The sequence below is a fragment of the Oreochromis aureus genome, linkage group 3 (genome assembly GCF_013358895.1).
Source record: "Oreochromis aureus strain Israel breed Guangdong linkage group 3, ZZ_aureus, whole genome shotgun sequence".
Taxonomy (NCBI): Eukaryota; Metazoa; Chordata; class Actinopteri; order Cichliformes; family Cichlidae; genus Oreochromis; species Oreochromis aureus.
Genome location: NC_052944.1, coordinates 91,354,400 through 91,382,257, shown reverse-complemented (window position 1 = coordinate 91,382,257; position 27,858 = coordinate 91,354,400). Strand labels below are relative to the sequence as shown.

The window sequence follows — 27,858 nt, the reverse complement described above, 5'->3', positions numbered from 1 at the left end:
AAATCTGCTTCTGAATTTTCGCGGGACCTCCAGTTGCATGTCATCGTGCTTCTCCATTGACTTTACATGTAAACCTGACACTCTGGTTGCATCTATCGCGTTCGGTGTGAACGCACTGTTAAGTACAGACTTCCGTTTGAGTAAGTGAAGACCACGCTGCTGTGGGTTTCCTGCTGAACTGTGTGTGTGTTTTGTGTCACCAGGAGTTGGGAGCGGTGAGTCAGTCACGAAGAGAAGTCACGGTTGGGTCTGAGGGGACCAATTAGGCAGGTGGTCATAATGTTATGCCTGATCGTTGTATGTTCTTTACAAAAAATGAAAGAAAACTCATTCATTAATATTTATTAATTCTATAATTCTTATTTTGGTAAACACTTAAAAAAGGATAAAACAGACTTAAATACCATACAAGGTTTAAAGCAAATGTATGGGACATTTATTTATTCTTCAGTGCACATTTGCATTCTAACATGCAGAATTGGGTGATGGCTACACAAGCTCATGGCTGGAGTGCATGTGTGAAATTTATCTTCAAAGACAATGACAGCTTTATTTGATTTGATTGAAAATGTTCATCAATACATTTCGGTAATGTTAGTCAAAAATAAGTAATGAAAGAAGAGAGATGCAACTTGTGTTTCTTTTCAGTTTAATCACACTCAGTCATATCAGCTTTCAGTAACAACTTCTTGATTTTTATTTTATCTGGTAATTAACATCAGTCTGTGTGGAAAAAGTGACTCTTATTGTACTGGGATTATGTATTATTCATCGAGTGTATTACATCACTGTGTATGTCTGAAACTGTCAGGAATGAGGCAGTTTATAATTTAGAGTCAATGAAGTCTTCTCCCAGGTCAATCGTCATTCTCAGTGCGCTCAGGATCAAAGTGTCGACGTCGTCATTCAGTTGTATTTCTTCTCTGTAGTTCTTCACAGGAAAGATGAAGTTAAGTGGGATCCCCAGTTTTGAGCTCAGATCTCCCATCTGAGTTTTATAGAAACAATAAATTACTGTAAAATCTGAGTTCAGGTTTGAAATGTTTCATTTACCCAGCTAAAATTCACCTTTCTCTTCACGAGCTTGCTTTTGTACGTATTCTTCAGGTCCTCTTCAGTTTCAGGACAGGCCTCGTCAAATTTGGTAAGAACAGCTAACTGTGGAATACCTGCAATATGAGATTTATTCTGATAAGTCGGCGGTTAACTTGACAGGAACTTTGACTATGCATACAATTTGAACAAATGCCACTCAAAAGCCTGTGAATCATTCAGTGAAATGTCTTCCAGGTATAGTTATGAAACTTCTCTTATCAGATGTTTTGAGCCAACCAAGTCTAATGCAGAACTTCAGCCATGTTTTTCATGCACATGCATTTGTTTTCTTTTACAAATAAAGTGTTAGAATAAATAACCAAGATGTTCTTTAAATGCACTGTAAGTCTGTTCCACACTCAGTCCCCTCTTACCCAAGTCGCTGGCTGTCTCTCTGATGGCTTTCATCTTCTGTAACACTGAGCTGTTAATTTCTGTCGTGTTACCAGAGTAGACACAAACCACAACATGAACTCTGTCCTCTGGAGAAGGTGAAGGGTTGTAGTAACAATCAGACGTGGACAATGGAGACCAGGGGTTGAACTGCAATATGTTACAAAAATCCAAAAGAGTGAACCCACACTCATTGTATACTATAACAAGAATCTCATTAAGAACATGAAGGAAAAAAGGCTATGCAAATCTCTAATTTTTTATGTGAATAAATTCATTTATTTTTTCTCTCACAAAATAACTTGAAGAAAATTTGAGTTTTACTTAAAGAGTAAACAAAGTTCACAATTTGATGATTGTACCTTATAACCCTCCTTCACATGTCCTATCATGGCCAGTTTGATGTCTTCCACTCTCACTCCTCGTCCACTCCCTTCTTCCAAACCCATCAGGTCATTGAAGACAAATGGGTAAAACTGCCCTGCATCCTTCTTAATCTTGTGGGCTGTATACTGAAAAACAATAAAAAGTTTACAAACAACTTGGGAGGAGATACGATTTGTTTTAAACCTAATCAAAATGTTTTAATTACTTAAATCTTTAACATGGTGTTTAGGCTATTGTTTTACCATAAGTTACAGTTTCACTTGTTACATTTCCATACATTGAGTCAGTGTAAATAAAAGGAAGTTACTTTTTTGGTGAAACTTCCTTCATTTGTTGCGTTGGTCAAAGCTGGACAGGTTATTCTTCTCCGTAAGACACTGCTGACAGAATTGATGAAGCTGGACTTCCCAGCACCGACTGGGCCATAGAGCAAAACTCTGACATGTCTCACTTGGTCATTTTGAAGCTGAAAATTCTTCACGTACTGCAGATCTGCCTGGTTCCTGCAAATGGGGTTAAAACAAGTTTAATATATTGTAGATGTAGTTTTAACATGACTGATGGGGTTAAAACATTCTAACAGCTCTGTGAGGCTGCTTTTTTAAACACAGCTGTTCAATGAGCAAAATGCTAGTTATGGGATGTTTCCGGTGATGTTTGATAATGCCTGTCATCAGAATAGCATGATAACATTTTCTGAATGACATAAGGGATAGTAAAAATCATCACTTTTCCAATGCAAGTTAAATATTGACCTCATGATGGTGCTATATGAAAAAAGTTAGACGATTACGGAAGCCACAGTAATTCATCCTGAGGAAAACAGGATGTTTGAACTACATTCTAGTATATTACATTTTTAACAAAAGCATTAACATCCAGTGTAAGGTCAAAGACTATTTAAAGCATGTCAGTAGAACCTGTGAAAGACACATTTTTAACTAATAATGTGCCTGTGAAAATTGTTCATGAGATGTAGCGAATAACAATGAGACAGTGGTTGGCTGAGCAATGTGTGCAACATCTGATAACCTGTTCATGTGAGCAAATCAAACATCTCTTTTGCATTTTTCATAAAATAAAATGGTCGGTGAAGGGAACCCATTTAAATAGAAGCAATGCAACAATGTCCTTAAACTGAATAATTGTTCTTATTACTTATTAGTACAGCCTTTCAGCATTAGCTGAGTTAAACAGAAGAAAATGGGTCTAAGTCAGCAACTGATATCCTCAGTCCTGCTCACAAGACTGGAAACTGTAGATTTACCCCCAAGATATTTGTCTCCATGGAGTTTTCAAACCTGAAAATAAATTGAAAAACATTTTAGAACATAAAAAGATGCAACTTTTTCAATTCAATTCAATTTTATTTATATAGCGCCAAATCACAACAAAAGTTGCCTCAAGGCGCTTTATATTGTACAGTAGATAGCACAATAATAAATACAGAGAAAAACCCAACAATCATATGACCCCCTATGAGCAAGCACTTTGGCGACAGTGGGAAGGAAAAACTCCCTTTTAACAGGAAGAAACCTCCGGCAGAACCAGGCTCAGAGAGGGGCGGCCATCTGCTGTGACCGGTTGGGGTGAAAGAAGGAAAACAGGATGAAAGACATGCTGTGGAAGAGAGACAGAGATTAATAACAGATATGATTCAATGCAGAGAGGTCTATTAACACATAGTGAGTGAGAAAGGTGACTGGAAAGGAAAAACTCAATGCATCATGGGAATCCCGGCAGCCACGTCTATTGCAGCATAACTAAGGGAGGATTCAGGGTCACCTGGTCCAGCCCTAACTATATGCTTTAGCAAAAGGAAAGTTTTAAGCCTAATCTTGAAAGTAGAGATAGTGTCTGTCTCCCGAATCCAAACTGGAAGCTGGTTCCACAGAAGAGGGGCCTGAAAACTGAAGGCTCTCCCTCCCATTCTACTTTTAAATACTCTAGGAACAACAAGTAGGCCTGCAGAGCGAGAGCGAAGTGCTCTAATAGGGTGATATGGTACTACAAGGTCATTAAGATAAGATGGGGCCTGATTATTTAAGACCTTGTATGTGAGGAGCAGGATTTTGAATTCAATTCTGGATTTAACAGGAAGCCAATGAAGGAAGCCAAAACAGGAGAAATATGCTCTCTCTTTCTAGTCCCTGTCAGGACTCTTGCTGCAGCATTTTGGATTAGCTGAAGACTTTTCAGCGAGTTTTTAGGACATCCTGATAATAAAGAATTAAAGTAGTCCAGCCTGGAAGTAATGAATGCATGAACTGTTTTTTTAGCGTCACTTTGAGACAGGATATTTCTAATTTTAGAGATGTTGCGCAAATGGAAGAAAGCAGTCTTACATATTTGTTTAATATGTGCATTGAAGGACATGTCCTGGTCAAAAATGACTCCAAGGTTCCTCACAGCATTACTGGAGGCCAAGGTAATGCCATCCAGAGTAAGAATCTGGTTAGATACCATATTTCTAAGATTTTCAGGGCCGAATACAATAACCTCAGTTTTATCTGAATTAAGAAGCAGAAAGTTAGCGGCCATCCAGGTCTTTATGTCTTTAAGACATTCCTGCAGTTTAACTAATTGGTGTGTGTTACCTGGCTTCATGGATAGATAGAGCTGCGTGTCATCTGCATAGCAGTGAAAATTTATGCTATGTCTTCTAATGATGCTGCCTAGGGGAAGCATGTATACTGTAAACAGAATTGGTCCTAGCACTGAACCCTGTGGAACACCATAATTGACCTTAGTGTGTGAAGAGGACTCTCCATTTACATGTACAAACTGGAGTCTATTAGATAGATATGATACAAACCACTGCAGCGCAGTACCTGTAATACCTACAGCATGTTCTAATCGCTCTAATAGGATATTATGATCAACAGTATCAAACGCAGCACTAAGGTCTAGCAGGACAAGCACAGAGATGAGTCCACTGTCAGAGGCCATAAGAAGATCATTTGTAACCTTCACTAAAGCTGTTTCTGTGCTGTGATGAGCTCTGAAACCTGACTGAAACTCTTCAGATAAGCCATTCCTCTGCAGATGATCTGTTAGCTGTTTGACAACTACTCTTTCAAGGAATTTTGATATGAAAGGAAGGTTAGAGATTGGCCTATAATTAGCTAAGACTGCTGGGTCTAGAGATGGCTTTTTAAGTAAATGTTTAACTACAGCCACCTTGAAGGCCTGTGGTACATAGCCCATTATTAGAGACAGGTTGATCATATTTAAGATTGATGAATTAATTAATGGCAGGATTTCTTTGAGCAGTTTTGTAGGAATCGGGTCTAAAAGACACGTTGATGGTTTGGAGGAATTAATTATTGAAATTAACTCAGAAAGATCAATTGGAGAAAAAGAGTCTAACTTAACATCAATGGTACTAAAAGTAGCTGTAGATAATATTACATCTGTGGGATGATTATTGGTAATTTTTTCTCTAATGATAAAAATGTTATTTGTGAAGAAGTTCATGAAGTCATTACTAGTTAACGTTAAAGGGATGGTTGGCTCAGTAGAGCTCTGACTTTTTGTCAGCCTGGCTACAGTGCTGAAGAGAAACCTGGGGTTGTTCTTATTTTCTTCAATCAGTGACGAATAGTAAGATGTTCTGGCTTTGCGGAGGGCTTTCTTATAAAGCAGCGAACTATTTCTCCAGGCTAAATGATGATCCTCTAAATTTGTGACACGCCATTTCCTCTCCAGCTTACGAATTATCTGCTTTAGGCTACGTGTTTGAGAATTATACCACGGAGTCAGGTATTTTAGTGACCTCCGATTGGCGTAACCGTGTGTCATTACTGCCGATGTGAATTATGATCTTACTGTATTTACGTTTACCTTTAGCCAGCAGTTTTAAATTTCCTTCAATGTCGCCTGCTCTGGCCCCTGGAAGACAATTGACTATAGTTGCCGGTGTCTCTAGCTTCACATGTCTGAGAACAGAATCACCAATTACCAGAGTTTGACCCCCGGCGGGTGTGTCACCGAGTGGGGAAAAACGGTTAGATACATGAACAGGTTGGTGGTGTACCTGGGGCTTCTGTTTAAGACTATGCTTCCTCCTCACCGTCACCCAGCTGCCCTCTTTCCCCAGCTGCTTGGGGTCTGACGGGGAACAGCTAGCGGGGCCTACGCTATCTTCGGCTGCACCAGCTGCAGGGGCCTGGCTAGCTACGGGTGAATGAAGGGTGCGAAGCCGAGTCTCCAATTCAGTAATCCTGGCCTCCAGAGCTGCAAATATGCTACATTTGTTACAAGTATCATTACTGCTAAAGGAGGCCGAGGAGTAACTAAACATCTGACACAATGAGCAGGAAAGTGCAGGAGGGACAGGTGAAGTAGCCATGGTGCCAACGAGTCGGCTACGAGCTAAGCTAAGCTAGCAAAACAGTAAAGAGACAGTGAGTGAATACTTTGGCTATAAATTAGGTAGTGAGTACACAGAAAGGGTGATTCAGATGAAGCACGTTAAGATTATACTATGAAAAAGGGATGTGTCAAAAGATTTAAATTAAATTGCTAAGCAGAAAAGCTACTAAGAAACAGCACTGTGTTTGAGCAAGAACAGGAAGTGATACTCTACCACAAAGCGAGCGAACACCAAGTGACAGCGCCACCAAGAGTCCAACTGTATTTGTAAACAGGAGAAATCAGTTTTATTCAAAATAATCTGCAAATAACAGTAACCAATGTTCTAAAATGAAACTTACTAGGAAAACGTGGAGGTGCTAGAAAATAAAAACAAACAAAATGAAATACGCATTAGACAGGTATGTGCAAATGCATGTGCAAATTAATTGTAGAAATTATGTTGTTAAATTTATGATATAACTTACTAGGAGGACGTGGTGGAGCTGGAGGTGCTACAAAGTAAAACTTAGAGAAAGTAAAGTCAATCATCATTCTCAGTGCCCTCAGGATCAAAGTGTCGATGTCGTCATTCAGTTGTATTTCTTCACTGTAGTTCTTCACAGGAAGGATGAAGTTAAGCGGGATCCCCAGTTTTGAGCTCAGATCTCCCATCTGAGTTTTATAGAAACAATAAATTACTGTAAAATCTGAGTTCAGGTTTGAAATGTTTCATTTACCCAGCCAAAATTCACCTTTCTCTTCACGAGCTTGCTTTTGTACACATTCTTCAGGTCCTTGTCAGTTTCAGGACAGGCCTCATCAAATTTGGTAAGAACAGCTAACTGTGGAATACCTGCAATATGAGATTTATTCTGATAAGTCTGGGGTTAACTTGACAGGAACTTTGACTATGCATACAATTTGAACAAATACCACTCAAAAGCCTGTGAATCATTCAGTGAAATGTCTTCCAGGTATAGTTATAAAACTTCTCTTACCAGAAGTTTTAAGACAACCAAGTCTAATGCAGAACTTCAGCCATGTTTTTCATGCACATGCATGTGTTTTCTTTTACAATTAAAGTGTTAGAATAAATAACCAAGATGTTCTTTAAATGTACTGTAAGTCTGTTACACACTCAGTCCCCTCTTACCCAAGTCGCTGGCTGCCTCTCTGATGGCTTTCATCTTCTGTAACACTGAGCTGTTAATTTCTGTCGTGTTACCAGAGTGGACACAAACCACAACATGAACTCTGTCCTCTGGAGAAGGTGAAGGGTTGTAGTAACAATCAGACATGGACAATGGAGACCAGGTGTTGAACTGCAATAGGTTCCAAAAATCCAAAAGAATAAACCCACACTCATTGTATACTATAACAAGAATGTCATTAAGAACATGAAGGAAAAAGACGATGCAAATCTGTATTCTTTTATGTGAATAAATTCATTTATTTTTTCTCTCACAAAATAACTTGAAGAACATTTGAGAGTTTTATTTAAAGAATAAACAAAGTTCACAGTTTGATGATTGTACCTTATAACCCTCCTTCACATGTCCCATCATGGCCAGTTTGATGTCTTCCACTCTCACTCCTCGTCCACTCCCTTCTTCCAAACCCATCAGGTCATTGAAGACAAATGGGTAAAACTGCCCTCCGTCTTTCTTAATCTTGTGGGTTTCATACTGAAAGGCAAAAAAAAAAGTTTACAAACAACTTGGGAAGAGATACAATTTGTTTTAAACATAATCAAAATGTTTTAATTACTTATTAAATCTTTAACATGGTGTTTAGGCTAATATTTTACCACAAGTTACAGTTTCACTTGTTACATTTCCATACATCAAGTCAGTGTAAATAAAAGGAAGTTACTTTTTTGGTGAAACTTCCTTCATTTGTTGCGTTGGTCAAAGCTGGACAGGTTATTCTTCTTCGTAAGACATTGCTGACAGAATTGATGAAGCTGGACTTCCCAGCACCGACTGGGCCATAGAGCAAAACTCTGACATGTCTCACTTTGTCATTTTGAAGCTGAAAATTCTTCACATACTGGAGATCTGCCTGGTTCCTGTAAAATGGTGTTAAAACAAGTTTAATGTATTCATTATTGTATTTTGTTGCTTTAATTAATAATATTATCAACGACAATATGAAATTATGTACAAAAGCAATTACTAATCTAAAAAAGACGTGATTTTGTTTATATATGTTTATATATAAACAGCTACGGTGGTACACACACACACACACACACATACATACATGCCTACTACCAATTAAGCATATTAGGTGATGTGCATCTCTGTAATGAGAAGGGGTGTGGTCTATTGACATCAACACCCTATATCAGGTGTGCATAATTATTAGGCAACTTCCTTTCCTTTGGCAAAATGGGTCAAAAGAAGGACTTGACAGGCTCAGAAAAGTCAAAAATAGTGAGATATCTTGCAGAGGGATGCAGCAGTCTTAAAATTGCAAAGCTTCTGAAGCGTGATCATCGAACAATCAAACGTTTCATTCAAAATAGTCAACAGGGTCGCAAGAAGCGTGTGGAAAAACCAAGGTGCAAAATAACTGCCCATGAACTGAGAAAAGTCAAGCGTGCAGCTGCCAAGATGCCACTTGCCACCAGTTTGGCCATATTTCAGAGCTGCAACATCACTGGAGTGCCCAAAAGCACAAGGTGTGCAATACTCAGAGACATGGCCAAGGTAAGAAAGGCTGAAAGGCGACCACCACTGAACAAGACACACAAGCTGAAACGTCAAGACTGGGCCAAGAAATATCTCAAGACTGATTTTTCTAAGGTTTTATGGACTGATGAAATGAGAGTGAGTCTTGATGGGCCAGATGGATGGGCCCGTGGCTGGATTGGTAAAGGGCAGAGAGCTCCAGTCCGACTCAGACGCCAGCAAGGTGGAGGTGGAGTACTGGTTTGGGCTGGTATCATCAAAGATGAGCTTGTGGGGCCTTTTCGGGTTGAGGATGGAGTCAAGCTCAACTCCCAGTCCTACTGCCAGTTTCTGGAAGATACCTTCTTCAAGCAGTGGTACAGGAAGAAATCTGCATCCTTCAAGAAAAACATGATTTTCATGCAGGACAATGCTCCATCACACGCCGTCCAAGTACTCCACAGCGTGGCTGGCAAGAAAGGGTATAAAGAAGAAAAACTAATGACATGGCCTCCTTGTTCACCTGATCTGAACCCCACTGAGAACCTGTGGTCCATCATCAAATGTGAGATTTACAAGGAGGGAAAACAGTACACCTCTCTGAACAGTGTCTGGGAGGCTGTGGTTGCTGCTGCACGCAATGTTGATGGTGAACAGATCAAAACACTGACAGAATCCATGGATGGCAGGCTTTTGAGTGTCCTTGCAAAGAAAGGTGGCTATATTGGTCGCCGATTTGTTTTTGTTTTGTTTTTGAATGTCAGAAATGTATATTTGTGAATGTGGAGACGTTATATTGGTTTCACTGGTAAAATAAATAATTGAAATGGGTATATATTTGTTTTTGTTAAGTTGCCTAATAATTATGCACAGTGATAGTCACCTGCACACACAGATATCCCCTAAAATAGCTAAAACTAAAACAAACTAAAACTACTTCCAAAAACATTCAGCTTTGATATTAATGAGTTTTTGGGTTCATTGAGAACATGGTTGTTGTTCAATAATAAAATTATTCCTCAAAAATACAACTTGCCTAATAATTCTGCACTCCCTGTGTATATATATATATATATATATATATATCTATATATATATATATATATATATATCAAGGGCGTAGATTTGGTTTTGGCATTGGTGGGGACAGATGATTCAACTACCAAACCCTGCCCTGTTTCTTTTTTTTCCTTTTTGTCTTTGCTTCTTGATAAAAAAAAAAGAGAAATATACTTGCCTATATATGCTATTCTACATGATTTTAAACCATTTAAAATTACAATTCATAGTTTTATATGTGAACTATATAATGTTAAAATACTATTAAACAAATGACTGATTTTAGACTTTAGTTTACTTCAGCCATATTCCATATAAATCAGGTATCATACAAAAATAAAAAAGTTTCAAATAGAGTCATAACAATAAAAGAATATGACTTTAAGGACTTAACAACATTACTTCAGTTATAGTACACCAACATCTCTTACACAGTAGCACTAAGGGAACACTGAATGACCTGGTGGTTTTTGTCCATAAAACTACTCATCTAAGATTACCACAAAGTAAAAGATCTCTCAGCAAAATGATGCAACATTTTAGGCACTATTGCCCCGATCAAGTCAGTGAGCTGGGACTTTTTATTCTAAACATGAACTACTGTTACAGCAACACACATAGATTACTGGTGCCCCTCACAACAACTCAGTGTCCACTATGTGAAGGAGTCTATACTATACTGTCTATACTATACTGTCCTAGTGGACATGGCAACACTTTTTTCATGGTTACATACAGTTTTAGACTGATGTGGACCAAAGCCTAGCACATACTTGCCAACCTTGAGACCTCAGAATTAAGGAGACATTCAAAGGGTTCTTTACAGTGTTTACTTATGGGAAAAAAATAAGTTAAATGTCACGGAAACAGGCCGGGGGTGTCCAAATTCAGAGGCTGCATCCACCCGGCCTTCGCAGTCTAAGTGGGCCAGGTCCTCCGAAAGCCGGGTAGACCGGAAATGAGCGACTGTGAAATTGGGGGGGTCTAGCCTTCACAATAACGTCACCTCTGCCGTCTGCTCCTTGCTGTCTAAATAAAATAAAATATAACTGGACGCTTGCATATATTCTCGACCATCTCACACTTCTGTTTAATCAGTTTTCTGTTTGACATTTATTCAGCTGTGTGAAAACCCCGGAGGAACCCTCCCGAGGGATTAATAAAGTTTTATTTAATCTAATCTAATCTAACTATACTATAAAGACACATCTCCTGGATGCACTGGTACGCATCTTCAGTGATGTATCCTGGGGTCATCAGGTGTTTCGGGTCTCACAACATCATACACCCCGCCCAGGCGACCCAGCCGGGGTGATCAGGCCCGACTTGCGTACCAGTAGCTACCCACGGATCAGCCCTCTTGATCCACAGCCACCTTGTGGCTTTCTCTGCCGCTTCACTCACAGCCTGGATGGCCCTCTTCTTGGCTTCCCAGCCACGCCCAGCCGGCCTAGGACTTTGCAGAGTGATCGTCCTGCAAAGCCCCTACAACCCACTTCTATGGGCTCATAGAAAGTCTTCCAGCCCCTTCCCCTGCACTCCTGCACTAGTTCCTGGTACTTTCCTCGTTTCCTTTCATTGGCCTCCTCGATCCGCTCTTCCCAGGGCACTGTGAGTTCCAGCATGATCAGCTGTTTTGAGGCCTCAGAAATAATTATCATGTCTGGCCGGAGGGATGTTTTTGCAATGTTCTGAGGGAACTTTAGCTGCTTACCCAAGTCAGCCTGTAGCTGCCAATCAGAGGCTGTGTAGAGCAGGCCGGTTGTTAAATGTGGGCGCACCTGGGGTTTCTCTCTAGCCTTAATGAAAGAAATTGCCTTCCTCGGAGCATGATGATGCTTGCTGGTGCTGATTGCTGAGGCAATCTTTTCAGCAACTACTCTGAGCACCTGGTCGTGCCGCCAACGATACCGACCATCGGCCAGGGCCCTTGGGCAGCTGCTAAGGAGGTGTTCTAGGGTCCCTCTTCCAGAGCACAGGGGACAGACAGGTGTCTCGCTCTTTCCCCACAGATGGAGGTTTGCTGGGCTTGGCAGAGTGTCGTATACTGCCTGCACTAGTAATCGGATCCGGTGGAAGTCTGCCTGCATGATGTTTGCCCAGGTGACCTTGTGCTGCAAGGTGCTCTCCCACCTTGTCCATGCTCCCTGCTGCTTAAGGCCTACAGCTCTACTTACTCGCTCCTCCTCCACACCTGCTCGGACCTCTTCCTGGAGTAGCTGGTGTCTCTCCTTTCCCTGTGCCCTGCTGTGCTGGGCCTTTGGGAAGTACCCCAAGCCTGCTCCCCCTGTTGCTAAGACCCCCACCAGTGTTTCCTGCCTTAGGCGTGACACTGCCACCTCAACTGCCTTCTCAGCCTTCCACTTTCTTCCTGTCCTTACCTCAATAACTTTAATCTCAGCCAAACCAATTTACTCACGGACAAATAAAACACCGAAAAAGGCCAAACAATAACATGTTTAAGTTATTTGAAGTTTACACAGCTACATTCTCGCATGAAAATATGTTAAAAGTTTATTTCGCGACCCAGAAAGAGTAATAAGAGTAATACTAAGTAGCTGCAGTAGTAGTAGCCATTGTTGGAAACTGGAATTGGCTGGGCCAATCTAGGATATGGTTTTTCAATTTTGTTGTCCGGGTGGAAAATCGGGAGAAATTGGGGAGAATGGTTGCTCCGGGAGACTTTCGGGAGGGGCACTGAAATTCGGGATTCTCCCGGAAAAATCGGGAGGGTTGGCATGTATGGCCTGGTATTGCCTGTAACGTTATTATGACGGGCACATTTTATGAGTGAACTTGACTTTAAGTGACTTACAGGTTTCTTTGAAAAATACTTTCTTATAACCAGGTTCTTCCTTTTTGCTGCCATCCTCCTCTCCCCCTGGCAGGATTGCCGCTGCTAAAACTAAACAAAGCTCCCTGAAAGGCACAGCCAATCACATTGGCCATATTTGTCACATGAGGTAGGACTCCAGTAGAGAACGTAATTTAACTCATTCTGCACCGCTGGGCGAATGAGACATTGACAGACCTTTTTTTTCTTTCTATCGGGTTTGTATTTCTTTACTCGAAGAGATCAAATTATTGGTGGGGACAATTCCATAATCGCTGGATATTGGTGGGGACATGTCCCTTCCGTCCATGCATGCACATATATACACACATAACTAGCTAACTAACTAGTTAGCCGATCAGATCTTTAGCCCAGAAGTTTAACTGACTTAATGCTGAAGTGTTCATTTAATTTTTTTGACAAATGTAGGTTTATGTTCAGTGTTTCTGCAGAATGTGTGATTCTTAATATAACACTCATGAAATACTGCATGAATAAACAAATAGGCTGAGTTAACAGAAGAGAAAATGCTCCCAGCCATTCCTCGTTTTTCATGTAGTCTTTTCATACCTGAGAGATTCCTCTCTCACACATCGATGCTGCTCTCCAGGGGACAGGTGTTTGATTCCTGCAAATGGGGCTTAAGTCAGAATTGGTCTTTTAAAACTTTTACTAGGCTTGATTAGCAATTCAAAGTTGATGTCCTCAAAAATCAGCATTTTGAAAACAATAGCAAATTCAAAAAGTTCTAAAAGACGGAATTTACACCAAACGAGAAGAATACCCTGTATCTGTCTGTCCTTTTCAGTATTTCATAAAGATAATCATTACGAGTGTCCAAATCCAGGGAACATGATAAAGAGGCTAGAAATACTTGGATGTTAAATTTTATTTTACTATAGCAGTAGAAAGGCTCTGGTCCACCACAAGTATTGAAGATTGTATTGCCTGTATTATTCTTAAACTAATTCTTTCTATGATTATTGTTTTCTCAAGTAACTTTCATCATGCTCCCCATCATGACTGCATGCAGTTTCATAGTTCCCTTCACTATTAGAGCATCCAAACTATAAGACAGTGCAAATCCATTTCACAATCAAATCACCAGTGAATGGTGTGGGGTGGTGCTCTCACTTGGTTCTATTTGCAGTTCAGTTCAATTAAATTTTAATTATATAGCACCAAATCACAACAACAGTCACCTCAAGGTGCTTTATATTGTATTGTAATCCTTACAATAATGCAGATACGACCCAACAATGAGATGACCGGATATGAGCAAACACTTTGGCATCAGTGGGAATGAAAACAAAACAAAACATCAGGCACATGGAGGGGTGGTCATCTGGTGTAACCAGTTCGGAGTGTGGGGAGAGAGACAGGACAAAAGAAATGCTGTGGAAGAGAGGCACTAATTAATAATGACTGAAAAGTAAGTGCAGAGTGGTTTATAAACATGTGGCGAGTGACAGTAAGTGAGAAGAAGAAATACTGCATCATGGGAAGGCCCCAGCACCCTAGACCTTTTGCAATCTAAGGGAATACTAAGGGTCACCTGATCCAACCATAAGTATAGAAATGCAGAAGAGGGACCTGAAAGCACACCTAAATATTTGTTTAATATGCACTATGAAGGACATATCCTGGAAAAAAATAATTCCAGGGTTCCTCACAATGTTACTGGAAGCCAGGGTAATGCCATCAAGAGTAAGAATCTGGTAAGATACCATATTTCTAAGATTTTCTTAGGCCGAATACAATAACCTCACTTTTGTCTGAATTAAGAAGCAGAATGTTAGAGGTCATCCAGCTCTTTATATCTTTAAGACATTTCTGAAGTCAGATAATTGGTGTGCGTTATCTAGCTTTATGGATAGATAAAGTTGGGTGTCATCTGTATAGCAGATGAACATTTATGCTGTGATTTCTAATGTTACTCGAAGCATGCATATAGTATTCAGAATCATTCCTTGCATTGCATTCCTTGCAACCCTGTGGAACTCCATGATACATTTTTGTGTATGAAGACACCTTATTAACACGGACAAATTGGAGTCTATTGGTTATCATTCAAACCACTGCACTTCACTCTCAAGCTGCAGGCTTACTTGTAATTCCTAGCGTATTTAAAAGTAGAATGGGATGCAGTGCCTCTAGCTTTCAGACCTCTTTTCTGTGGTCCCCATCTACTTTTAAGACTAAGTTTAAGACTTTCCTTTTCAACAAAGCTTATAGCTAGGGCTTAATCAGATGATCCTGAATCATGGAGGCTTCCCATGATGCACTGAGCATTTCTCCTTTTCTCACTTACTTTCACTCAGTGTGTTTATACACCTCTTTACATTTAGTTATTTGATTTTATTCACATTTGGCTCTCTTCTACAGTCTTTTTCCGTGTGTCTTTTTCCATCCCCTGATCCCTAACCGGTCACAGCAGATCGCAGCCCCTTCCTGAGCCTGTTTCTGTATGAGGTTTCTTCATGTTAAAAGGGAGTTTTTCCTTCCCACTGTCACCCAAGTGCTTACTCATAGGTGTTCATATAATAATTGGGGTTTTCTCTGTATTATTGTAGAATTTTTACCTTACAGCATTAAGTGCCTCGAGCTATTTAAATACAATTGAAATAAATAACTTAAAAACAGATCACTTCAACATTCAAAGTTCACTGAATCTGTGAGACTTACCTGGAAGCAGGTAGAAGTCTTTTGTCAAAGTGACTCTCTCTTTGGTTGGCATCTGCTTATGTTCAGGGGAATCTTCAAAGCGTCGCATGACCTTTGAGCCCACATTAAAGAAAATATGTTTTCCAGTCACACAGTGATGGAGCAATTTGTTCCATTATTTTTAGAAACAAGCGAAACACCTTGAGTCACTGAGTTTAGCTCGCTTGAGGTCAGAATGAACCAAGTAGCAATACAAAGTCTGTCTCAGATATAGAGAGCTTGCTAGTGATTTAATTTTCAGGTTACCAAGACTAAATGGTTTCTGTAACATGATGTTTTACACAATGTTTAGCCCCATTGAATGGAGGATCGGCATCTCTCACATGGGATGAAATGGACTAGTATTAATAGGACATCTCATCTTTGGACAACTCAAACATGCAGATAAGTAATTTTCATACCTGTTCACTTGTGGGTCGGACTAAGAATGAATGCCTCAATTTTTTTTCAAAAATTACGAATAAATTCTGGTTAATAAAAACTTTGATGACAAGATTAAATATTGGCAAACTTACCTTTTTAAACAGTTCTTCAATATCATCCATATGACAATATGTGGAGATCACATCACAAATGTAATGGATAAAACGAGAACCATATTTTGGATTTCTATATGAAAAGGTGTCTGCATGCAAACAGAAACATAAATTTTGTACGTGGTAATGATGTTTGTTATTAAAGAATAGTAAGAATAGCATGAAGAAAGCAAGGAGCTTGAGAACCTACAACGAGTGCTGGAATAAAAACCGATGAAGTCCTTTTCTACATGTACGATATCACCTTTGGAAACATTTTTTGATGAGGATTTGATGTATTCTGTGGCCATCACTTGTCTACTTCCAGATACCTTCACCACTCCATCATTCCCTAAAACAAACAAGATGTGTCCACATAAACTTTGCCACTTCATCTTCAGGTGCTCTGTCATCATACTAAAAGCAAAAAAATCACTGCATTATGTGTATTCAACAACATCACATCTAGTAAAACATTAGTTTCTTCTGCAGAAACTAGTAGGTGTAAGTTCACAGTACAAGATCAAATCTAAGTAAGCTACAAAAGGTATGATGCTACATTCTCTAATTTTACTGGAATATTTCAAAATTTTATATTTTTGTAGTCTCTGTATCTGTACTCAGTCTTGCAAATGGCTTTTGATTATGTGTCTGTATTGTTGAGCATGTCTTTTTTTAAACGCAGGTCTATCTTGAAAAACAGATACTGACCTAAATAAGACCAACTAAACAAAAGATTTCATACCACCACCACTACTATTACAACTGGTAATAATAACAAAGTAATAAAAACATGTGTACAGTAATGTTCAGCATCTTTTTGGTGCATATCAGGCTAGATGATAATCACCTCCTCTACAGGCCTGAATGATGATGACCTTTGGTTTGTTCATTAGTGCAGGACAGTTCTTTGTGTTTAAGCGCTCATAAATTTTGTCAGTTTCAAAGTCCTTCAGGTCAGAGCCACAGATAGTTCCCAAGTCTCCATGAGACATGAGAACCACAAACACACTGTCTGTATTAAAGAGCTTTGGATGCTTGGAGAAATTAATTAGAGCCTCATCAATCTCCTGTAAACAGAAAAATTGAACATAAATGAGATGTTTTACTCAGTTTGAAAAATTACGCTAACTGGAAATGAAATAACACTTTCTGTCTGCAGACGCTACCTGTGCAGTCAAGTCCTGATAATCCACCACCTCATATCCCAGATAATGGAACAGATTGAGCATAGCCTGCGTATCTTTCTCAGCTCCATCTCGGTTTGATTCCGGATTATCAAAATTTATTATATTGATCAGCAGTGCGATGCGTTGTGACTTAGAATATTCAGTCACAGGGTAAATCTAAAAGACAAAATAATTTAAAGGAAAGTCATGTAATCAGATCACTTCAACAAACTGTTTTTTTTATAAAGCAGTCAGGCCAGTAATAATAATAACTCTAAATTAGTATTAACTGGAAACAGCTGAGGACCACAGTTCAGTTTATAGATATGATAATTATATGGTGACTTACTTTTTTACCCTGCATGTCTCTCCCAATGTCATCTGTGTGCATCGCCATGGTTAACCTATAAATAAAACAAAGAATATTTTTAGCTGCAGGAATCAAGTGAATTGGGGTCAGTGTGTCCACATGATATCTGTTGTTTGGATTTTTTACTGTATGTTACATGATTTCTTCTCCTTGGGAACAGAAGGGGAAGACAACGATGATCTGTACAACAAGTAACAGTAATCACATGGAGGTGTGTGATTACCTAATCACAAACAAGGAAGTAAAACTAACACAATATGTGGGAGAAACACAACCTTTGAAGTAAAACAGAAAATAAGCCGAAGACTACAGTCGTGGCCAAAAGTTTTGAGAATGACACAAATATTAGTTTTCACAAAGTTTGCTGCTAAACTGCGTTTAGATCTTTCTTTCAGTTGTTTCTGTGATGTACTTAAATATAATGACAAGCACTCCATACATTTTATCGACAATTACATGACATTTATGCAAAGAGTCAGTATTTGCAGTGTTGGCCCTTCTTTTTCAGGACCTCTGCAATTCGACCGGGCATGCTCTCAATCAACTTCTGGGCCAAATCCTGACTGATAGCAACCCATTCTGTCATAATCCCTTCTTGGAGTTTGTCAGAATTAGTGGGTTTTTGTTTGTCCACCCGTCTCTTGAATATTGATCACAGTTCTCAATGGGAATAAGGTCTGGGGAGTTTCCAGGCCATGGACCCAAAATTTCAACATTTTGTTCCCCGAGCCACTTAGTTATCACTTTTGCCTTATGGCACGGTGCTCCACCGTGCTGGAAAATGCATTGTTCTTCACCAAACTGTTGTTGGATTGTTGGAAGAAGTTGCTGTTGGAGGGTGTTTTGGTACAATTCTTTATTCATAGCTGTGTTTTTGGGCAAAATTGTGAGTGAGCCCACTCCCTTGGATAAGAAGCAACCCCACACATGAATGGTCTCAGGATGCTTTACTGTTGGCATGTAGCGCTCACCTTTTCTTCTCCAGACAAGCCTTGTTACAGATGCCCCAAACAATCAGAAAGAGGCTTCATCGGAGAATATGACTTTGCCCCAGTCCTCAGCAGTCCATTCACCATACTTTCTGCAGAGGATCAATCTGTCCCTGATGGTTTTTTTGGAGAGAAGTGGCTTCTTTGCTGCCCTTCTTGACACCAGGCCATCTTCCAAAAGTCTTCACCTCACTGTGCGTGCAGATGCGCTCACACCTGCCTGCTGCAATTCCTGGAGTGGACATTCTTGGATGCCCTGAAGCCTTCTTATCAAGACTTGAACCTCTTTCCTTGAAGTTTTTGATGATCCTATAAATTGTTGATTTAGGTGCAATCTTAGTAGCCACAATATCCTTGCCTGTGAAGCCATTTTTATGCAACGCAATGATGGCTACACGTGTTTCTTTGCACGTCACCATGGTTAACAACGGAAGAACAATAATTTCAAGCATCACCCTCCTTTTAACATGTCAAGTCTGCCATTCTAACCCAATCAGCCTTACATAATGATCTCCAGCCTTGTGCTCGACAACATTCTCACCTGAGTTAACAAGACGAATACTGAAATGATCTCAGCAGGTCCTTGAATGACAGCAATGAAATACAGTGGAAAGGTTTTGTGGGATTAAGTTAAAATCATGGCAAAGAAGGACTACGCAATTTATCTGATCACTCTTCATAACATTCTGGAGTATTTGCAAATTGCTATTATAAGAACTTAAGCAGCAACTTTTCCAATTTCCAATTGTTATGTGATTCTCAAAACTTTTGGCCACGACTGTAGAGGTAAGAGTTACACTGAACATGAAATAAAGGGTTTGTCAATCTAATGCTGGAAGACAAATTATAAAAGATAAATAACATTAAAAAAACAGGCAAAAAAGCAAACAAAATAAATTAAATACTGAAACAAAAAAAACCCAAAAACAAAATAACAAAACTTTCTGTGAGAGGTGCTGCGGGAGTATGGGGTGTCTGGGCCATTGCTATGGGCCATTCGATCCCTATACAACCATTGCAAGAGCTCCAAAGGGTGGCTCGCCTCTCCCTTAGAGATATTGTGAGAAGTTCAGCCATCTGGGAGGGGCTCAGAGTAGAGCCACTGCTCCTCCACATCGAAAGGAGCCAGCTGAGGTGGTTCGGCCATCTGACAAGGATGCCTCCTGGGTGCCTCCTGGGTGAGGTGTTCTGGGCATGTCCCACCAGGTGGAGGCCCCGGCGCAGATCCAGGACACGCTGGAGAGATTATATCTCTCGGCTGGCCTGGGAACGCCTTGGTGTTCCCCCGGATAAGCTAGAGGAGGTGGCTGGGGACCCTGAGGCTGTATGTTAAGCGGAAAGAAGGAGGTTGGGGACCAGTGAGTGCCAGCACCAGGGTCCAGGATGAGACAATGAACATCCACGAATACATCAGGTAGATGGCCCCAACCAACCGCGTGCTCAGTGAATACCTCAAGCAGCAGAAACCCAAGATAGAGGAGAAAGAGGAGGAACCATCATGGAAGGACAAACCCCTGCATGGTATGTACCACTGGCAGAAAGAAGAAGTGGCTGACATCCAGAAATTCTACCAGTGGCTTGACAAAGCTGGACTGAAGGACAGACGCACTAATCATGGCAGCACAAGAACAAGCTCGGAGAACAAGATCCACAGGGGATCTTGTGCTCAGACCCCAGGTGCAGGCTGTGTAAAGATGCCCCTCAGACAATCCAGTTTTTTTTTTTTTTGCCTGTCCCGTTTGGTTCTTTTGCCATCAGAATTATTGTCTAAAGGCGAAGAAAGATGCCCAACGGATTTACTTTACCAAATTGACCATCCCAGCCTTGCCGTAATGGTACATTTGATTCACCTTTTATTGTTTATTTTATTTTCACTTGCTGAATACGGGACAGACATGACTGGGGGGAAAGAAAGGGGAGAAAGAAAGAGGGAAAGAAAAACAGCTGAGAAGAGGGACAGGGAAAAAAAGGCAAAAAACAAAAACCAACAGAATAAGCAGACAAAAAATACATATCGATCACCTGGATCACCTGTTGAGAAAGAAAAAAGAAAACAAGCAGAAGAAAACGAGAGTAATAGAATAAACAACATCACAATGATATATGGGAATATGACAGTAAATACTAAATATTAAACATTATTGTGCAGCACGTGAGATCGACAGCGCACAGTGTGCTTTGAGGTAGGAGCCAAAAAGGGTGTGGTTTGTGTGTGTGATCACCCGTGTGTACACCTGTGAGCATGGACGCGCTTGTTTTTAAAAGGTTCCTTCATGTAATGATCTGCTAGAGGGTGTGGTGGGCCACTGCCCCGACCTCCAGGGCATGAAGCAGGTATGGAGGAGATCAAAACTCCAGACATCCAGAGGCCCCCAGAACACAAGAGACCAAGGAAGACCAACAGAGGGGCAGCCGCGTCACTATCCCAGAAAGAGCTGAGGAGAGTCCCAGATGAGGGGTCACTCAGCAGCCGCGGAGCAGAAGCCAGGGGGGATTGCAGTGACGTGCCCGTGAGCTCCGCCGGCAGCCAACTGTGCCTGATTGACCGAGCCCCAGGCCGAGAGGCCGAGGGCACCCCACCTCCGAAGTGGCCCGAGCGAGCCCCAGGCTCCAGGCCCCGACAAGCAGCCACCAAGGAGTGAGCAGGTGTGTACCTGGACGCCCACCCCCGGACACAAAGAACCACCAACGCACCGATGTCTGAGGGCGTCCGCCACCGGCAGGGGAAGTGGTGGGGGGAGATAGGCCTCCAAACCTTGGAGGGCCTGAGATGTCCCCAGAGAGGTGGCGTCTGATACCCAACCTGGCATATAGACACAGACAAACAGGCACACACAGATACAAACATCTATTCCCACCCTCATGCTCTCATATACAATTACTCCACACTCAACCAACGTGGAGACAGACATAAAGAGACACTGCACACACAATCACACTCCCCAAGCGTACTCTAAGAACCGGGTCTAGGTACCCTTGCCCCTGGAGGGGGAAACTGCACCCAGACCCAGGTGGTGTTACCCTTTTCCCTGCAGTGGGGAGAAGCAGACCGCCCCGACTCCGCAGCAGCAGGGAGGTCCCACATTCCAGACCCCAGTCAGACGGCCAACTCCTCCTCCTAGCCCCCCCGCTCCAGCAGGCCGCAGAGAACGGAGGTGTGAGAAGACTCCAAACCTGTTGTGAGATAAAATTGAGGCAGAGGCAGCCAGAAGGGGACAGGGGGGCGGGGGGATGCCTCCCCTGCACCCTGGTGACACACCCCTACCCCAAGGCCCTGCATGTGTGGGTGATTGTGGTGGAGCGGGAAGAGGGAGGCAGCTGGAGATGGGGAGGGAAGGAAGGAGGGCAGTGACCCCTCCCTGGGGCCAGCTCCCCGCTGACCCCAGTAGGCACCCCCATACTCTGCGACCCGCCAGGGAAAGGGGGCCCAGGCCCATCCGGACCGGGGCCCAGTGCAGCAGCGCCGCCCGGCCCCACAGAGCCCGGGACAGTCCACCTGACCCAACCACAGAGAAAACTGCACCCACCCCATCATCCACTCATCTTCCAGACTACACAAGACAATAGACGCCCAGGATGAGATCTTCCTCCACCTCTCCTGTATCTCCCCCTCCTGCAGAGAGAGTTTCTGAAGAGAGGAAAGCTCCTGCAAGATGTAACAGCCTCCCCCACCAGCTGAAGAGCCTCCCAGGTGGCTCGATACACCGGCGGCACCCTGCGCCAGGGCCGGGCCCCCATACACCCACCCGCCCACAACCCCGGCAACACACCAACCAGGACCCAAGCCCCCGAGGCCCGGCCAGGGCCCCAGCCCAGAGACGGAGTGCCCAAAATGGTGGTTGTTAACCAACTGGACATCGTGGTGGCAGACAAACATAAGAAGACAGCCATAGTGGTAGATGTAGCAGTGTAGCAATGAAAGAGCCATCAGGAAGAAAAAACACAAGAAGCTCGAGAAATACCAAGGGCTCAGAGAAGAGCTCGAGAATATGTGGAGGGTGGAGTTTACAGTGCTCCCAGTGGTAATCGGAGCACTAGGTGCAGTGACTCCAGCAGATCCCAGGAACAACATCAGAGAGCTCCCCCAATTCGAGTCCTGCTCCTCGCATACAAGGTCTTAAATAATCAGGCCCAATTATCTTAATGACCTTGTAATACCATAGTACCCCATAAGAGCACTTCATTCTCGCACTTCAGGCTTACCTGTTGTTCCTAGAGTATTTGAAAGTAGAATGGGAGGCAGAGCCTTCAGTTTTCAGGCCCCTCTTCTGTGGAACCAGCTTCCAGTTTGGATTCGGGAGACAGACACCATTTCTTCTTTTAAGATTATATTTCAAACTGAATCCTCCCTTAGTTATGCTGCAATAGACGTAGGCTGCCGGGGGATTTCCATGATGCATTGAGTTTTTCCCTTCCAGTCACCTTTCTCACTCCCTATGTGTTAATAGACCTCTCTGCACTGAATCATACTTGTTATTAATCTCTGTCTCTTTTCCACGGCATATCTTTATCCTGTTTTCCTTCTCCTAACCGAACCGGTTGCAGCAGATGGCCCCGCCCCTCCCTGAGCCTGGTTCTGCTGGAGGTTTTTTCCTGTTAAAAGCGAGTTTTTCCTTCCCACTGTCGCCAAAGTGCTTGCTCATAGGGGGTCATATGATTGTTGGGTTTTTCCCTGTATCTATTATTGTATGATCTACTGTACAATATAAAGCACCTTGAGGCGACTGTTGTTGTGATTTGGCGCTATATAAATAAAATAAAATTGAATTGAATTGAATCTCTGTGCAGAAGAGCACAGTCCTAGGAACAGCTAAGATACTGTGCAGGACCCTCAAGCTCCCAGGCCTCTGGTAGAAGACCCCAGCTTGGGGATAGACCACAGGGGCGAAAAGGGAATTGATTATATAATTCAGTTTAATCCAGTTTAAATATCCTCCATTAATTTTGGAGAACAAACGTGAACTCTGATCCTTCATTAACAAACTTCAGAGTCAAACTTAAGCACCTGAAGCAGGATCTCATATCAGGACTCCAGATTGATGGTTTGACTGTGAGCCGGTTCAGAGTCCACATGAACTCTGAGTGAACATTTTTTGTCGTTGCAGGGTCCTGATTACTCCAAGTCTGGGCCAGAGGGTGGTTGGGGTTAAAGAGGAGGTACTGGTGTGATAACTTTCTTTATGTTGTTGTTTCTGGCGTCTCGTTTTAATGTTAACTATGTTATATTGCTGCCACTGCTTGGTGGTGTCGAGCCAAACGGACTTTAACGTGTGTTTGAACGAGCTGACGGTTCACTCGTTAAGCTGAAAGAAAGATGCTTTAATCACAGGAGTCACACATGTGTCCACTGGACCATCTGGGAACTCTTCTTGTTTAGCACTCGTAATAGATGGAGAGAATAGACAGACTGTTCCCTGTTTGTGAAGGACTACTAGAAAAATTAAAATAACTAATTGTCTGTCCAGAATCAGTCTTATGAGGTAATGTTCAAATAATTTTATCATCCCAGTGTTTTCAGTGTGGGAGAAAGTACTCAGGGCCTTCAAGTTACACACTATGAAAGGCAGCAACAAGTTTAATATTCAGAAACCTAAAGTATGTATCAGCAGCAGAATGGAGCTAAAAATAAATGTTTGTTTCAGTTCTATGAAGCTTTGAGTATTTTGGATTAGTAGTACTGCTGTGTTTGTTGCATCATATTGCAGTAATTGTTTATATGCTTTATATAGTCTGAGGTAAGTTGATTTATAGTGTTACATCATATTCTATAAGGATGTTATGTGTTTGTAGACTTTCTGTCCAGTTTGACCCATTTAGCAGAAGTCAGCCTGTTTAAGGCTCTGATATCTATTCTGTATGACTTAAAGCAGTTATGACATGGTCTGATTTTCTCACCCAATAAAGGAATATTTAGCAAATCAGTCTACTCTTCATTCTATCAGAAACAGTTATCACAGCTCGTACATTTTCTTTTTACACATATATGTAAGCATTGAGCCAAATTCAGCAATGCCAACATAAAAAAATAACAATATTTGTCCGTTATATCTACTTGTACACTGTCAAATAAACCTGTCTTTGAGTGAAGATTTAAGGTGATAAGAATCGTAAATAAATGCAACTTGAATCTTTACTGAAGCTCAGTATTTGACACAGAGTTCAAGTTCACTGCTGTAATATATCATAATAATCTAATAATAACTATAATATTGGCCATATTATATTTGCATTACCAAAGTGAGATGACTTTAGTCTCATGAACAACATTAGCTAATTGTTATTTACTAGCTAGTCTTAAAATGACTGTTCAGTACAGAAATGAAGCCCAACAATCATATTTTACAGTCCCGTGGTCTCAGCCTCAGATACTGATCAAATCAAACAAAGCCCATATAAAAACAAACAAACAAAAACGAACATAAGTTTTTCTCCTTCATCTCTTTCAAACAATGCTGTATGCAAGGCTTCCAGTGCTTAGTATCATGGTTGCTAGGCAACCTGAGCAGCGCGAGGGAGGCTAGACCGTCCCATTTATTATTTTTCTAAATGAACTTTATTTAGAACAATAACAATGACAATCTCAAAGAGACAAGCGACATATTGAATCATTCAGAACAGAATCGCACCTCCCTATTCTTTTCTCCCAATCAGAGGAATACACATCATTGCCACAGTACAGTTGGTACACCACAATAAAATCAATGAAATTGACAATGACTGAAAGTAAACATACATACATACATACATATGCAAGCACACACATTTATACACACACGTCTACATAATAATAATAATAATAATAATATAAAAAATGAATAACCAATACAAAAATAAAATAAATAAATGAATAACAATAAAAAAGAATGAGAAAAAAACAGAAAAACAAGAAAAACAAGGAACAGAAATAAAGGAGACAAGGGGGATCATAAAATCTCTAAAAGTGAGGTTCATTAAACAAGACATAACTTAAATAAGGGGCTAAGAAAAATCAAGCTCTTCTAAAAATCTAAACCGTCCCATTTCACAAGCCTCGCACTTCCGGCCTTAGCGGTCTTTGAGTATGGGGCCCTTGTGGATCGTTAAGGCCACAAGGGCCGCACAAGGCCACTTTAAGGCTGCAGACCCTGAATTGGGATACAGCCTGTAAGTACACAAACAGGAACGTAGCTCAGAATGGTGGACACACTCGGCCTCGTTGGTCCAGCTTTGAGTCCGTTACCATGAACTGTGGAGCGGCAGATTTGTGCTGGAACTAAGCTGCACACAGCTAAAGTTAGCCAAGAAACCATTACACACTGAATTTAAATGACAGACCGGAAATAAAAACACACACAGTTTGTTGTGTGAAGGAAGCAAACATGAGCTGAAGAAACAGTAAAGTTCCTAAAGACAAACTGTTAAAGGAGGAAACAAAGCAAACTTACTGTTTCTTCACACACAGACACCAACAAAAAGCTCCACTTTCAGGAAGTGAAAGTAAACGTTGAGCCTAATGCGGCTTTTGAGAACACTCGGGAGCATCGAAACACTGTGCTGCATTCATTAAACCTCGGAAATTCCCCAACCTCTGGCAGGTTGTGATTTATTTCTGTAGGTTTTCCTGTTTGAAACACAAACATCCGTCATCACTTTGTTGTTCTTCTTCCTGCAGCGTTTGAATATGTCAGCACTAAACTGATGTTTCTTCAAAGCTTATTTCAACCAGTCATGAATGAAATTAGAGGATTGAGACTAAAAGCCAAAGAGAATGTTTATGTTTTTATTTGTTATGGTGGCGCAGGTGTTTAAATTGTCCTGCATGGGGATGTGTTCACGTGTATTTACCTGATGCTGGCGTTCTCAACCGAGAAGTTGGGTGAGTGGGTTTTTGCATGTCATTTGACGTCACCTTTCAGTCCTGTTCTCAATGATATAAGTTCATAGATGCACTATTTGGTTTGAATGAAAGCGAAAAGTCTGTTATTTTTTGTTTTGAAATAAATAGACAAACTCAAGTGGGGCTCAATTTGGCTTATTGGAGACGAGTCACAGCTCAAAACCAACTCAGCCGGCAGCATCTTTATTTGTGGATGGAAGTCGCAACACTGAGAGTGGATCACATGATGTTTAAGGTGTGTCATGTGACATGTTCAGTATTGTCACACATGTCTAGATTGTCCTTGATATCATAACTGCTCAGACACTGATGATTATATTTGAAGAATTATTACTGATGGCAGCAAAGTTTGAATGGAGCTCTTTGTCTGTGCTGATTTGTCGCTCCCTGGAGGTCAAAACACAAACTGCATGATGTCACTGTAACCACCACAGTGACAGGAAGTGTTTTTAAATGATGAAATATGTCAATGATGCCTATAGTGTGTTCATCACAGACGTTCAGGCTTCATGTTGACATGAATCAAAGTGAAAGCAGAGAAACTGGAATGAATCAGGTGTTGTAGAAGATGGAGAAACAGGTTGGAGAGAGGATGCTGCTCCTTCTTTGAGTCTGAGATCAAACGTGTCGTGTGAATGAAATTAGTCCAAAGTAACAGAGTGAAGAGCAGCAGATGAAGCACAGAGGTCACAAAAAGGAAGGAAAGAAGGAAACAAGGTCCATCTCATTTCAAACAAACATGAACAAGCAAACAAGCATGAATCCACATATTTTTACACATACTTATTTAATGAAAATAAAACAAGAATATTTATGATACATCAACAATAATCAGGCCTGGGATCCTCCTGGTTACAAACTCGGTCCAGGACTGGGAGACTCAGGTGAATCCTGCAGGGTCTGGTCTGGTTAAGGAAAAGATGGAGACGGGATGGGTACGCATCCAGGTACGCACTGGCTCACTCCTGGTGGCTGCTTGTCAGGGTCTGGAGCCTGGAGCTCGCTCGGGCCCCTTCAAGGGCGGGGTGCCCTCGGCCTCTCGGCCTGGGGCTCGGTCACTCTGGCACAGCTGGCTGCCGGCAGAGCTCACGGGCACGTCACTGCAACCCCCCCTGGCTTCTGCTCCGTGGCTGCTGAGTGACCCCTCATCTGGGACTCTCCTCAGCTCTTTCTGGGATAGTGGCGCGGCTGCCCCTCTGTTGGTCTTCCTTGGTCTCTTGTGTTCTGGGGGCCTCTGGATGTGTGGAGCCTTGATCTCCTCCATACCTGCTTCATGCCCTGGAGGACGGGGCAGTGGCCCCCCACACCCTCTAGCCGATCATTACATGAAGGAACCTTTTAAATACAAGCGCGCTCATGCTCACAGGTGCTCACACACACAAACTACACCCTTTTTGGCTCCTACCTCAAAGCACACTGT

General features: G+C 41.6%; 1 protein-coding gene across 3 annotated transcripts; it reads right to left on the bottom strand.

Annotated features, from left to right (window-relative positions):
- Positions 1-632: 632 nt before the first annotated feature.
- On the bottom strand, positions 633-26,022 carry LOC116328508. Of its 3 annotated transcripts, none has more exons than XM_039608354.1 (21): positions 25,987-26,022; positions 17,553-17,607; positions 17,204-17,380; positions 16,885-17,104; positions 16,246-16,386; positions 16,035-16,144; positions 15,481-15,571; positions 13,366-13,423; positions 8,104-8,299; positions 7,767-7,916; positions 7,385-7,553; positions 6,984-7,084; positions 6,717-6,903; positions 6,591-6,608; positions 6,464-6,508; positions 3,143-3,176; positions 2,183-2,378; positions 1,851-2,000; positions 1,470-1,638; positions 1,054-1,169; positions 633-931 (listed from the first exon to the last, which is right to left on the bottom strand). In XM_039608354.1, the coding sequence occupies exons 2-21, from the start codon at positions 17,598-17,600 to the stop codon at positions 824-826; spliced, it is 2,484 nt and encodes an 827-aa protein (XP_039464288.1). In that variant the 5' UTR covers positions 17,601-17,607; positions 25,987-26,022; the 3' UTR covers positions 633-823. The 3 variants fall into 3 exon arrangements, with proteins under 3 accessions (XP_039464288.1, XP_039464287.1, XP_039464289.1); XM_039608353.1 differs by having other exon boundaries at positions 633-988; positions 1,069-1,169; XM_039608355.1 differs by having other exon boundaries at positions 1,069-1,169.
- Positions 26,023-27,858: the final 1,836 nt, after the last annotated feature.